This window comes from Chanodichthys erythropterus, chromosome 16 (genome assembly GCF_024489055.1).
Source record: "Chanodichthys erythropterus isolate Z2021 chromosome 16, ASM2448905v1, whole genome shotgun sequence".
In the NCBI taxonomy this organism is placed as follows: Eukaryota; Metazoa; Chordata; class Actinopteri; order Cypriniformes; family Xenocyprididae; genus Chanodichthys; species Chanodichthys erythropterus.
In genome coordinates, this window is record NC_090236.1 from 41641361 (window position 1) to 41655883 (window position 14523).

The 14523-nt window shown below is 34.7% G+C and overlaps 2 protein-coding genes across 2 annotated transcripts; one reads left to right on the forward strand and one right to left on the reverse strand.

The window, feature by feature from the left end:
• The first annotated feature begins 1744 nt into the window (after positions 1-1744).
• On the forward strand, positions 1745-6001 carry odf3l2a (outer dense fiber of sperm tails 3-like 2a). Its single transcript, XM_067362848.1, has 3 exons — positions 1745-1972; positions 2532-2645; positions 3985-6001. Exons 1-3 carry the CDS (start codon positions 1840-1842, stop codon positions 4470-4472), a joined length of 735 nt encoding a protein of 244 aa, XP_067218949.1. The 5' UTR covers positions 1745-1839; the 3' UTR covers positions 4473-6001.
• Positions 6002-6536: 535 nt separating this feature from the next.
• Positions 6537-10076, reverse strand: ebi3 (Epstein-Barr virus induced 3). The gene is made up of 6 exons (XM_067362846.1): positions 9909-10076; positions 9609-9812; positions 9397-9514; positions 7648-7826; positions 7048-7205; positions 6537-6968 (listed from the first exon to the last, which is right to left on the reverse strand). Exons 1-6 carry the CDS (start codon positions 9997-9999, stop codon positions 6819-6821), a joined length of 900 nt encoding a protein of 299 aa, XP_067218947.1. The 5' UTR covers positions 10000-10076; the 3' UTR covers positions 6537-6818.
• Between the last annotated feature and the right edge of the window lie 4447 nt (positions 10077-14523).

Below are 14523 nucleotides of genomic sequence, written 5' to 3' on the forward strand. Positions count from 1 at the left end.
CGATTTTGCTGTGGGTTCTTTAAGCTAGCCAGAAAATATAATCGGCATGGGGGAAGTGAGACGGCGGCCCATCATCGCCGGCAGGGAACGAGGTGAGTTTGTGACTGCTCATTTCAGGACATTCATTTGTGGAAATGATTGTGTCGAAAGAATTATTCAGCAAAGCTTGGAGATCTGACGATTTATTTTAGCGCAGGGCTTTGTAAGTAGTTCAGACATGCACCGCATGCTCCTCTTTGGCTCCTGAGAGTGGATTGGCAGTTTGATGAAAGAAACTGTCAGTTCGGTCTTTTATTGCAACACCTGCTTGTATCATTCTGAGAATGGAACTTCTTTTGTCTGTTTCAAAGCTTTGAAAAGGTGTGACATTTAACTGTGTAACAAAATTCAAACGATTTCAAATGAAAGTTTACAGGCAGGGTTCTCCTGGACTTTAGAAATGTGCGCAGCATGTGTGACCTTTTATGTCTCGCATGAATCACATTCCATAGTTTTATTTTAGATTTAATAAAAAAGGAAATGACTCTGAGGAATGTAGATAGCAGATGTATAACTCATATTGTTTGACAAAATTAATCAGCCATGTATCTGTAATCAGTTATTACTGTACAATCATTTATAAACAATGTTATTATAGTATTATTTAAATACAAATTTTTTTTCTTTTTTTAAATTTTGAATTAGTTTTCATTTTTTATATTTTAGGTTTTCATTTTTAGTCATTTTGTTATGTAATATAATATTATTTAGGCTTAATTTATTTTATCTCAGTTTTTGTTTTTATTTATTTAAAGTTAGTAATTTTTTTGTGCTTCAACTTAAACTTAATTCAGTTTTTAATTTTTTTCATTCAAGTTTTTCCATCTTTATTTCCTTTAATAAAAATAATTGTTAATAGTTCTAGTGATAATAACCCTGCTTATACAACCATAATTTATTTATTATTTACTTTTATTTTACCCGTAAGTCCCATTGGTAATACAACAAGTTTTCTTTTTGTTTTTTTACCCCACATAATGATTGATAACCAATACAGTACTAATACTAATAGTTTTCCATGAATTACCCAACACAGTTCCAGTAATAAATGCTAAAAGGGGTAACACTTTATTTTAAGGTGACGTAGTTACGCAGGTTAAAAAAAAACTAACTAAATCACATTTTTTCTGTGATTAATCGCGATTAATCACATCTAACATTAGAGTTTTGAATATATTTTTATATTGTAATAATTTCACATTTAATCTCCAAATTAGTTAAAAACAACATAAAGACGGTATTTTAAATATTTAGGAAATTGAATAAAGTTATCAAAAACTTAACAGTATTCACTGCATAAATTATAAATTAGATATATAATAATCCTTATTTAAGCTATCAAAGTTATTCAGTCGAGAGCAGAGAGTGATTTCTCTGTGTCTTTTGTTCTTTGATTATCATTAGCAGCAGGTTTATTAGGCTGCTGTCACTTTAAGAGCTGCCGCACATGTATTCCATTTCCTCACTTTTTACTTTCATTAAAGACTTTATTTAACTCATTTGAGACTGTGCTTACAAGGATACTCCACAAAACCAGCATTTTGGCATAATTTTATGCCATTCAAGCGTAAAAGAGAACATGCTGTTTTCATGCATGTATCTTTAAATGCAAATGAGCTGCTGCTCCCCGCCCTGCTTTCCTGAAGAGTAATAACAGTAAATTATGCATATCTAACTTAGTAACTAACACTAAGCATAACTCTATAGTAAGAACATGTAGTTAATTAATATTACTCAGTACTTATGTGAGTAACTGCATCACCTTAAAAGAAAGCGTAACCCTAAAAGGCTCTGCACAGCATGTTTTTGTGTGTTCCCGCAGGACCCGGTCCCGGGCGTTACGCTCTTCCGCCCACTATCGGTTACATAAACCACGACTACACCAAACCCAGCAGTCCAGCCTATTCCTTCCACAGCCGCATGAGCAGCAACAGTGAGTGACACGACATGAAATCAGACACTTCTCACGCTGACAGATGACATGATCCACTCAACTAATGCTAGGTTTAATCACTCGAGAATGCTTTTAACATGCTTGTTCATGCAGAAAATACATATATATCAACATGACACTTGTATGGACTGATCATTTTATAGATTAATTAGTGTCTGCAGCGCCGTACTGAAATAGTAGGTGGATTTACACTCAGGCACACACTTACACGCCTAATTAGTGACATGTAACACTTGTTTGGAAGGAACTGGAGCGGGTTGAGAACACCCAGTTTGATCAAAGTATTAATACACATCTGGACTTTATATCACAAACAACGACATGCAATAAAATGATAAATGTGATTTCTCTGGCGTATTAAGCTAATAAAATCCATATGCTTGATTTAGATCCATTTTAATTAATGTTAAAAAGCATTTCGAACAGTAGAGCGCTGCGAGGAACGCTTGAGCCTAATTAAATTTATGTTGCTTTGCATGTCTACCAAATGTAAATGAGTAAATTCTGCTTGTTTTCCCATAATGCTGTTTTTGAATAGTGGTGTCAGTGGATTCCAGTCCAGGACCGCAGTATCATGTAGATGCCAAAATAACACGCTTTGGCAAAGACGGTACGCCATCGTACTCCATGCTGGGAAGAAAGAAGAAGACAGGTGGGTTTTCATCTGATCTGATCTTTTTTATTAAACATATCTGTTTATTACTGTATCAAGAACATTTTCATAACTCATAAAGTCCAGGTTGTTAATTGATGGTATATATGCCTTTTTTTTAAGCCCACTTTAATTCAGCTTACTTTTTAAATAATCACTTTTAACAGCAGGTTACCCAGTGATTCTGCAAGGAAAGTTCCACTATTCAGAATCAAAACTAGCAAATCATGCCAAATTAATTATTCATCACCCTCTCATTGTGGTGTGAATGACGTAATAAACCACTTACTGTAAATATTGTATTATAATATATGTTGTTTCTATATACACTCTAAAAAATGCTGGGTTAAAATCAACCCAAGTTGGGTTGAAAAATGGACAAACCCAGTGGTTGGGTGTTGTTAAAAATGACTGTATGTCTGGCTTAAAATTAACCTAAAATAGGTTGGAAACTAAAATCAGACACATAATTACTAGAGGAAACAATAATAATCAAAAGGTGAACATTTATTAATAAGCAATTTAAAAATACTTATTGTTTAATTATTATTAATTAAACTTAGTAATAAATGTTCATTTCCAGCATCCATTAGGTTCATTTTAAGCAAGAAATACAGTTTTTTTAACAATAGTTGAGTTAAATAAAACTACCCAATCGCTGATTTAAAACAATTTTTAATCCAACTTGGGTTGTTTTCAACCAAGCATTTTTTTAGTGTACATAATCAATATTTTTAAATCAATAGCTTTAACTTTAAATTTATCTATTGATTTAGTTTATGTCATTCACATTTTTTATGGGTTTTGTATGATTTTATTATCTTACCTGAGCATTCAATTCATGAATATTTTCATAATAACATGAGCCGACTGGAATGAAGAAGAGAGTTTGTTTAAAGTTTGTATATCAGTTTGCAGTCCAAGTTTCAGTTTCCCAATTTGATTGATGAAAATAGACTATTGCCTAGTGAAAAAATATACTAAAAATACATTTGAAATACATTTATTTTGAGCTAAGTAAGTATACTACAAATACATTTATATATTTATGTGCTAATAAAAATACCCTGCAATTGTACTTTTGGTATTCTAAACTGGTATATTTAAAGTCTAAACTAATTTTGTACTTAATGCACTTTACTTATGTGGAAGTAGTGCTGAAGTCTAATTAAAGATATACTGAAGTATATAAAGTGGTGTGTTGAAGTGCAGTTTTTTGTGTCCCGGGCTTCAACATGCACTGATGAATCTTGGTCATGTGTATTTAGAAAGTACTGCTAAATAGCATAATGTTTCTGTCATCATATTAAGCAGCTGTTGATTCTCTGTTCCTGACCAGCTGGATCATTCCAGACTCCTGGACCGGGAGCCTACAGTCCTGAGAAAGCTCCACCTTTGAACTTTCACCACAGACCTCCGTCTTACACCATGGCCTTCCGGACGCGTTACCGCAGTGTGGATCCCGTACCCGCTCCCAACCGCTACACCTTACCCAACCTCTTCGGCTCCCACGTCCCAAACAAATCCTCCAGCGCCAGCTTCAGCATGTCAGCGCGCAGGACAGCCGGCGGTCCGGCGGAGGATCTGTCCATGACCCCGGGGCCCGGCCGCTACAACAGCACCGACCCCAGTGTTTACTTGAACAGACAGCCTTCTTTCTCCATGCAAAGCCGTCACAATATTCCCATCGATGCCTTGCGGAAGCCTGGCCCAGGCACGCACAGCCCGGAGAAGGTGACGGCGCACCTGCCTCGCGCTCCGTCGTTCTCCCTGGGTGTCCGTCATTCCGAGTTTGTGACGCCGCTGATTGTTGATGTATTAGACTGAATTCCTGCAATGCTAAAATCAGGATTTGGCTGTTTAGATGTTGAGGGAAAAAATGAAGTCGAGTATCAGGCGATAAAACGGTATCGGTATTAATCAACGGTATCGATAGCGATAGAAAAAATGTTCGATATAGACCTTCTGTAGCTCCGCCCCTCTAAAGCACTGAACTTATTGTGGAAGATGAGATATGATTGTGAATGAGCCGCTCATTTGATAAGACATCTGCTTCAAACATTACAATGCTATTCATCAAGTTGCTGCTGTGAGGTTCAGTTGCGCCGTCGCCATGTGACATCAGAACACACAAACACGTGGAAATGAGGCGATTATGAATATTAAAGGACATGGTTTAATCTAACAGCCAATCACACAGCAGGAATAAACTCAACAACAGCCAGTCATGTTCTGTGTGTCAGTGTGAATGAGTGCCGTAGTTTCGTCTGCTACACAAACTCAAACAAGCGTGACGCTCATTGTGTCTCTCTGTATATGAAGAAATGAGCCGCTTTGACTTCACAAGCTTTTCACCATTTCATTTGAGAAAAACTACCGTCAAATACACGCTGAAACTGAGACTAAAAGATCTTCCCAACAAACCGTCAAAATAAAAGTTCGGTTTAACTTGAAGAAGTAACGACAGAAATATATTACAATTGTGTACTAAAATGTAATTCTTAAAGTTATAGTAATAATATTAGTATTTAAAAAAAAAAAAAAATACTTACAGTTCTGTTGTGCAGTATCTTATCTGATCAAAAATAAAAATGCAATGTTTTGTTGTAAATTAATTGTTATATTTTCATTTGATTACATTTTAAAAGATTGATTAAACTGTTAACGTTTTATTAATTTATTTAATTAGACACCATTTTTGATGACAAATTGTAATAAATCATAAAACTATATGGAATTCAGAAAAAAAAAAAGGGGAAATTGAATTTAGGGAAAATAAAATGGATTTCATGGGGCCTTAAATTAAAGGGAAGCTACTCTGTGGAGTTTAATTGTAAACAAACAAGTTGTTTCATTCATTCTCTAGCTCTAACAAATGCAAGCTTGTTTCCACCATGAAATAAAAAATAAACAAGGTAATTGCTACTTTTTAATATAAAAAGTATATAAATATATATGAAGTTGCAGTTAAAAGTCAGAATTGTGAGATATTAAGTTAGAATTGTGTAATAAAAAACTTGTAATTGCAAGAAAAAAGTTTGAACTGCAACTTTATATCACTCAATTCTGACTTTATAACTCACAATTTCGAATTTAAATCTCGCAGTTTGAGAAATAAAGTCAGAATTGTGAGATAAAAAGATGCAATTACCTTTTAATTTTTTTTATTTAGTGGCGGAAACAAGCTTCCATACTAACAAATATGTGGAAAACATTTCCTTCCCCATTAATGGTAAATTAATATGCCATATAATCTTTAGGGTATTAGGTTAGCTAATTTGGCTTGCTGTCCACTGAGGAGGGGCTTGATCAAACCAGTCGTTTTTCCCCGTGCAATTTCAATTCATGTGGATTATTTAATCTTTGTGTGAACTGAATTATTTTCTGAATGGGTTTATAATAATTGATATCATTAATGAAAAGTAAAACAATTAAAAATCATTTTTGTTAATTGAAATAAAGCTGAAATAAATAATAATATTTAATATCAGATGAAAAGCCATAAACTTAACAGACTTAAATGAAAATACGAAATGTTGCCTTTGCAACTAACTGAAATAAGTTTAAGTCAAAGTGCTAAAACGACTAAAGTCAAAACCTAAATAAAAAATTAAAGCTAAAAATAAATATTTAAAAAATGACATAAGCATAGCAAACTTAGATAAACAAAAATCTAAATGTAAACTAACCTTAAAATAAAAATATAAAAATTAAAACATTCAAAATATTACTAAATACTATAAGAGTGTATAAATAATACAACAAAACACCACTTATAATAGAGCGTTCAATTAGTGAAACCAATATACTTAAAAAAAAGTCTTTTAAAACCTTTATTTTATTAAAATCAATCAAGTGGTTTTCAAACAAACTTTTCTTTACAGATTTGTTAGTAAATCAGAACTGTCATTAATTTTTGTTTTTCTTTTGCTGCTTGATAAAGTGTGATTTTATTGTTTCACAAACCAGTAATAAAGTTTAGATAAGAACTCTTGAAATGCTTTCAAGCTTTGTGATTATTTGCAGGTGGAGCTTCTGTATTTTTCAGATTAATAACATTCTGCACATTGACCTCGCATGTTGGTTATCATCGCCGTTATAAACAGTTACCCTTCTGGTACCAATAATAAACATCTAAACACAACTGCTCTGGTTGATTAGTGATTCGTGGTGTCAGTTGATGGGTATAGTGGCTCGTATCGGAGCACTCCAGTCACTGCTCCGCCCGTCATCCAGGAAGTCCTTCGCAGATATTTGGATGTAATAAGTCCTTCCCGCCACCAGTCCACTCAGAACCATTTTGCTAGACTCATATGGGCCAAGCTAGAAAACAGACAGAATAAGATGTATAAATACTGCTTCAGTTGTGCTTCACAGCTATGATTGCAGACAGGAGTCTCACAGTTCTGGCCGTCTCAGGTTTGCCCCAGTGGAATCTGACTGTGTATTTCAGGAGAAAGTTGACGGGGTCCGGCCAGGTGGGTGGAGGAGCCCACTGAACTGACAGCTTCCTGCCCGGCATTACCATTACGCTCACATTCACCGGAGGATCGGGTTTCACTACAACACACCACAGACGACAATTAAAGCACTCATTCATGGCAGAGGCATCCAGATGTGAACACTGATAAGCAGCAGAAGTTTTTTCTGTAGTGACATGGATTAAAGTACAGTAGCTTGCAAAAGTGTTCAAACCCATTCATTTTTTCACATTTTGTTGTTTCTGCCTTACGTTAAACTACTTTAAATGACTGTTTTCACATCAATCTACACTTCATACACCATAATGACAACAAGAAACAGATCTGTGATAACTTTGCAAATTTATTACAAAATGTGAAAAAAAAAAAACATTTGAATACTTTCACAAGCCACTGTAAATAGATTGTTCCCGCATATTGATTATACGATTGATTAGCCTATATAATATTTAAAAATAAAAAAAAATACAGACTGTTTGCAAACCAGAGGAATAAAGGGAACAGTACAATGAAAATCTCACCTATCTGCTCAAAAATAAATGGCCACATGTATGTTGTGCTTCCCAGAGCATTAACAGCTGTGATGTTGAGAAGAGACGGTTCTCTGGCGAAGATCTCCAGTTCCTCCAGCACACACTGCCTGTCTCCTTCTGCCCGTTTCTGACACTGACGGGCACTTGAGAGTGGCTCTGAGAAGCTCCTAAATTTAAATTCAGAAGCAAATATTCTGAACTACACAGCAAAATCCCCAGAGTTAAATCAGCTCTGCTCAGAGTACATATGCTCCCTCTCTAAACAGTGTTAAAGTAACACTGAAGCAGAGTTAATGAGATAACTAAGCGATTAAGTGATGATTGAGCATTAGTGATGAACGCCTGCTGTTAACAAGCAGAATCACTGAAGAAAACAGAAACACAAGAACTACAACTGACTTCAGTCATAGTCTTATTAATTGCTTAATTATCTCATTAAATATAACTCTGCTTCAGTGTTACTTTAACACTATTTAGAGAGGGACCGTATGTACTCTGAGCAGAGCTGATTTAACTCTGGGGATTTCACTGTGTATTATACTACATTTTAAATTCATCAACAAAAAAAAAAAAAAAATAAATAAATATATAAATATATATATATATATATATATATATATATATATATATATATATATATATATATATATATATATATATATATATATATATATATATATATATATATATATATATATATAAAGTTCCAAAAGTTTGGAACCACTAAGATTTTTAATGTTTTTAAAAGAAGTTTCGTCTGCTCACCAAGGCTACATTTATTTAATTAAAAATACAGTAAAAACAGTAATATTGTGAAATATTATTACAATTTAAAATAACTGTTTTCTATTTAAATATATTTGACAAAGTAATTTATTCCTGTGATGCAAAGCTGAATTTTCAGCATCGTTACTCCAGTCTTCAGTGTCACATGATCCTTCAGAAATCATTCTGATATGATGATCTGCTGCTCAAGAAACATTTATGATTATTTTCAATGTTGAAAACAGTTGTGTACTTTTTTTTTCAGGATTCCTTGATGAATAGAAAGTTCAAAACAACAGCATTTATCTGAAATACAAAGCTTCTGTAGAATTATACACTACCTTTAAAGGTTTGGGGTCAGTAAGAATTTTTATTTTTATTTTTTTGAAAAGAAATTAATACTTTTATTCAGCAAGGATGCATTAAATCAATCAAAAGTGGCAGTAAAGACATTTATAATGTTACAAAAGATTAGATTTCTGATAAACACTGTTCTTTTGAACTTTCTATTCATCAAATAATCCTGAAAAAAATATTGTACACAAATATTTTGTACAATTGTACACATTAAATGTTTCTTGAGCAGCAGATCATCATATCAGAATGATTTCTGAAGGATCATGTGACACTGAAGACTGGAGTAATGATGCTGAAAATTCAGCTTTGATCACAGGAATAAATTACTTTGTGAAATATATTCAAATAGAAAACAGTTATTTTAAATTGTAATAATATTTCACAATATTACAGTTTTTTACTGTATTTTTAATTAAATAAATGTAGCCTTGGTGAGCAGACGAAACTTCTTTTAAAAACATTAAAAATCTTAGTGGTTCCAAACTTTTGGACTGTACTGTATATATATATATATATATATATATATATATATATATATATATATATATATATATATATATATATATATACAATTCAAACTTTGTATTGTACCAATGCATTCTAATATACAGATACCTATATGTAGTAATATAATATGTTGGAAGTATGGGATCTGGAGTCAGTGTCCAGGAACAGATTGCTCTTTTAGGGTAACTTGGAGACCAACAATTCACATTCGGAGGAGAAGGCGGATCTAAATAGAGCAAACAGAATGAAATTTCAATGTTATTTCAGTGTAAGCTCTCTGACATTTTTAGCAGACTTCCTTTAAATAAGCATCAACCTACATCCCACATTTAGAGATACTGTTTGTATGAGGTTTCCATTTGGTTGGTGGCAGGTGTAGAAGCCTCGGTCCTTCAGACTCGTGTTCTGTATGGAGAGAACAGGGCTTGAGACGAGCACTGAGCTGTTGAATCTCCACTCCACCCCTTTTCCCTCTCCGTCAGCGCACGGGATCTTCACAGATGAACCCATGGCTACAAACACTTCTATTGAGGGAGGAAAAGAGACAGGCTTGGACAGATCCAACAGGCTCGTGTCTGCAGGAGAGACAACGAGTGTGTTTCTGAACAAATAAAGCTTACCTCGAACCTCTGGCAGTACGGTTGTTGCGTCTTCTTGGCTAAAAACTCCACTTGTTATAGCCAGTGCTCCAAAAATATATATCAAGTACATTTTTTTGGTGTTTATACTCACAAAACGTAAAGGTTATGCTTTTATAAAAGAAGAAACTTTGTGTGTGTGTAGACACGCTCAGTTCAAGTGTTCAATGTGGAATTTTGTTAATCATTAGTTGATAAATATGTTTGCGAAAGAAGGTTGGCGCTACTGTTGGGCTGCAGTGTGAAATAAATCCATGAAATCTCAAAGTTGATGTATTTATTTATTTGGAATATTAGGAACAACAAAGACCTTTTTAGTGTTTAACAATTTTGTGCAAAATACAGTAATATTTGTATTCATGTTGGTTTCAAATGTTTTTGATAAACATTTATACCATTTCCAACAAAAGTTTTGATTTAATGACTTTAATAATGTTGTGTATCCACACTCTAAATTTTAGGTTAAAAACAATCCAAGTTGGGTTGATAATTAACAAACCCATGCAGCAAATGGGTTGTTTTAACCCACCAAATGGGACATTTTAACCCAGCAAATGGGATATTTTATCCCAGTGATTGGGTTGTTTTAACCCAGCAAATGGGCTGTTTTAACCCACCAAATGGGATAGTTTAACCCAGCGATTGGGTTGTTTTAACCCAGCAAATGGGCTGTTTTAACCCACCAAATGGGATATTTTAACCCAGCGATTGGGTTGTTTTAATCCACCAAATGGGATATTTTAACCCAGCGACTGGGTTGTTTTAACCCAGCAAAAGGGCTGTTTTAACCCACCAAATGGGATATTTAAACCCAGCGATATTTGGTTGTTTTAACCCAGCAAATGGGTTGTTTTAACCCACCAAATGGGATATTTTAACCCATCGATTGGGTTGTTTTAACCCAGCAAAAGGGCTGTTTTAACCCACCAAATGGGATATTTTAACCCAGCGATTGGGTTGTTTTAACCCACAAAATGGGATATTTAAACCCAGCAATTGGGTTGTTTTAACCCACCAAATGGGATATTTTAACCCAGCAATTGGGTTGTTTTAACCCAGCAAAAGGGCTGTTTTAACCCACCAAATTGGATCTTTTATCCCAGCGATTGGGTTGTTTTAACCCAGCAAAAGGGCTGTTTTAACCCACCAAATAGGATATTTTAACCCAGCGATTGGGTTGTTTTAACCCACCAAATGGGATATTTTAACCCAGCAATTGGGTTGTTTTAACCCAGCAAAAGGGCTGTTTTAACCCACCAAATGGGATATTTTAACCCAGCGATTGGGTTGTTTTAACCCAGCAAAAGGGCTGTTTTAACCCACCAAATTGGATCTTTTATCCCAGCGATTGGGTTGTTTTAACCCAGCAAAAGGGCTGTTTTAACCCACCAAATGGGATATTTTAACCCAGCGATTGGGTTGTTTTAACCCACAAAATGGGACATTTAAACCCAGCGATAATTGGTTGTTTTAACCCAGCAAATGGGCTGTTTTAACCCACCAAATGGGATATTTTAACCCAGCGATTGGGTTGTTTTAACCCAGCAAAAGGGCTGTTTTAACCCACCAAATGGGATATTTAAACCCAGCGATATTTGGTTGTTTTAACCCAGCAAATGGGTTGTTTTAACCCACCAAATGGGATATTTTAACCCATCGATTGGGTTGTTTTAACCCAGCAAAAGGGCTGTTTTAACCCACCAAATGGGATATTTTAACCCAGCGATTGGGTTGTTTTAACCCACAAAATGGGATATTTAAACCCAGCAATTGGGTTGTTTTAACCCACCAAATGGGATATTTTAACCCAGCAATTGGGTTGTTTTAACCCAGCAAAAGGGCTGTTTTAACCCACCAAATTGGATCTTTTATCCCAGCGATTGGGTTGTTTTAACCCAGCAAAAGGGCTGTTTTAACCCACCAAATAGGATATTTTAACCCAGCAATTGGGTTGTTTTAACCCACCAAATGGGATATTTTAACCCAGCGATTGGGTTGTTTTAACCCAGCAAAAGGGCTGTTTTAACCCACCAAATAGGATATTTTAACCCAGCGATTGGGTTGTTTTAACCCAGCAAAAGGGCTGTTTTAACCCACCAAATTGGATCTTTTATCCCAGCGATTGGGTTGTTTTAACCCAGCAAAAGGGCTGTTTTAACCCACCAAATGGGATATTTTAACCCAGCGATTGGGTTGTTTTAACCCACAAAATGGGACATTTAAACCCAGCGATAATTGGTTGTTTTAACCCAGCAAATGGGCTGTTTTAACTCACCAAATGGGATATTTTAACCCAGCGATTGGGTTGTTTTAACCCAGCGAATGAATTGTTTTAACCGAGCGATTGGGTTGTTTAAATGCTAATTTACAACATACTTTGGGTTCATTTTAAGCAATACAGTAATTTTTAAAACTACCCAGCAGGTTGGGCAAACATTTAACCCAACCGCTGGGTTAAAAAAACATCCAATTTGCTGGGTTTGTCTTTTCAATACAACCTGAATTGTTTTTAATGCAGCATTTGCATAAGTGCATATGGAAATAAAAAGTGATAATATATTTACCTGAATACATGCTGTTGTACACATTCTAATCATTAGTTTAATAAATGTTTTCATGAATTTTGATTTTAAAATTACATTCTGTATATATTTATAGGTATCGGCATAAAAATTAGTAGGTTCAAAAACGAATTAGGCATGTTTTCAACAACCCTCTGTATTCTACGTGATGAACTGATAAAATTATGTTTACTACTGCTGGGCCGGTGCAAATAACCACTGATCATTAAAGGGTTAGGAAATATTACAATTAATGTGTCAACAGTATGCTTGCACAACAGAAACAGGACACGCTTGTGGTTAATAAAACTGATACAATCTAAGAAAATATTGTGACATCAATCCAGAATCCCACGCACATGGTCGATGACATCAACACCCAGCCGTCCAATCACTGAATTCACACCTCCAGGTGCACCTTTATATAGTGTCTTAAAGTCTATATATTTTATCTATCCCATCAATTATAATTTAAACTCACAGTTTACATACAGCAGGATCCAGTGAGCGTTTAGCTACCATGTGGACTGTGATATAATGAGGTCAGAATCCTTCTGTAAACAGCACAATGTTCTTGTTTATCGAGTGTGTGGGACTGTTCGCATTCTTCCATGGATTTTCACAATCCTGAGTAAAGACTTAATTCACATAAGCCTCGGAAATGCAACAACTTTAAATAAAAACATGTTCTGCGTTCGAGCTCTTTGGCTGAGACTGGGAATTAAAGGAGACTTAGATTAGTATCAGTGAGGACAGACGTGATTAAGGCCATCATTTAATGTTTGAAGGATTTCTGATGTGTTTTAATATTGTTTGAGATGTATGTATAGTCATGTTCTTATGCATTTTGTGACTAAATGGTGGAAACGTGTGTTTGCCAAATTATAAAGTCTAGTTCCTGCTGCCCCAACAGACACCAAAATCAAAATGACTTGTTTTCCAGGAATAATTTAATGAGAAGTGTTCTGAGATCAAACTGGTTGAGCTTTAAATCAGTGGGAATTTGTAATATCTTCTAAAGGCTTTATGCTTCTTGCTGTGTCTTTCTTATGTCCGAAGCCGAGATGAGGTAAGAAGTATCGACTGCCAGCAAACAAACAATTTCATTTTGATTGTTATTGTTGTAAAGTATAAGATGTTATCTATGAGCCTCGTGACATCACGACAGAGCTTTAAAATGATTAAAAACAGAAGCTTCTGGCTCTTCTGAGGAGGAGCGTTTGCTGCATGAACTCCTGATGATCATGTTCTCCAGCAGGATCTGAGTATGGTTTAAATTACATTTTCAATCCCAGATTTTCAAAGTCAACTGAGACCTTTGAACCTACATTTGAGGAAAGAACGAACAAATAAACTGGGGTCATTAGGCGCCATCTAGTGGTTAGTGGGCGTTATTGCATTTTGTTGGGAACTTTTTCAGTAGACCTGCCGACAGAGAAGATTTATCCATTTAAAAAAAAATCATGGTACTAGTTCACACGATGTGAGCAACTCTGAAGGTATGGGAGAGTGGGGTAAGATGAGCCATTTTTTTTACTCATGTCCTCAAGATACGGGAAAATGAGACAGAAGTACAGTGAAAGTATTTAAAGTAATTTCAGGATGTTTCCTATCATTTTAAATGATCAGAATATATCTATGAGGAAGGTTCCTAAAAATATAGCTTCTTATAAAAAATGTTTCCTCTGGCTCAATTTACCCCAGGTTAGGGGTAAGTTGAGCCGAGTCAGTAGGTGGGTGTAAACTGACCATCTAACTGAATCTGAATCAAACACATGTGAAATTTTAAAGGTAATGAGCCTATTTTAAAAACTAATAATCACATTTTATTTTACAAATGGTCTTTGTAAAAAATATTTTATTTTATCAAATCTTTCTTTTTTAAAAGCTAAATTAAACAACACAAAACCAACCAAATGAAGCTGAAATTTAATTGTTTGCATTTCTGAAACAATATGTTGAACATCAAAGATGTAACCTTCCTATTAACAGACTGAACAGAGAGTTTGAGTAAAATTAAATAAAAACTAAATAAG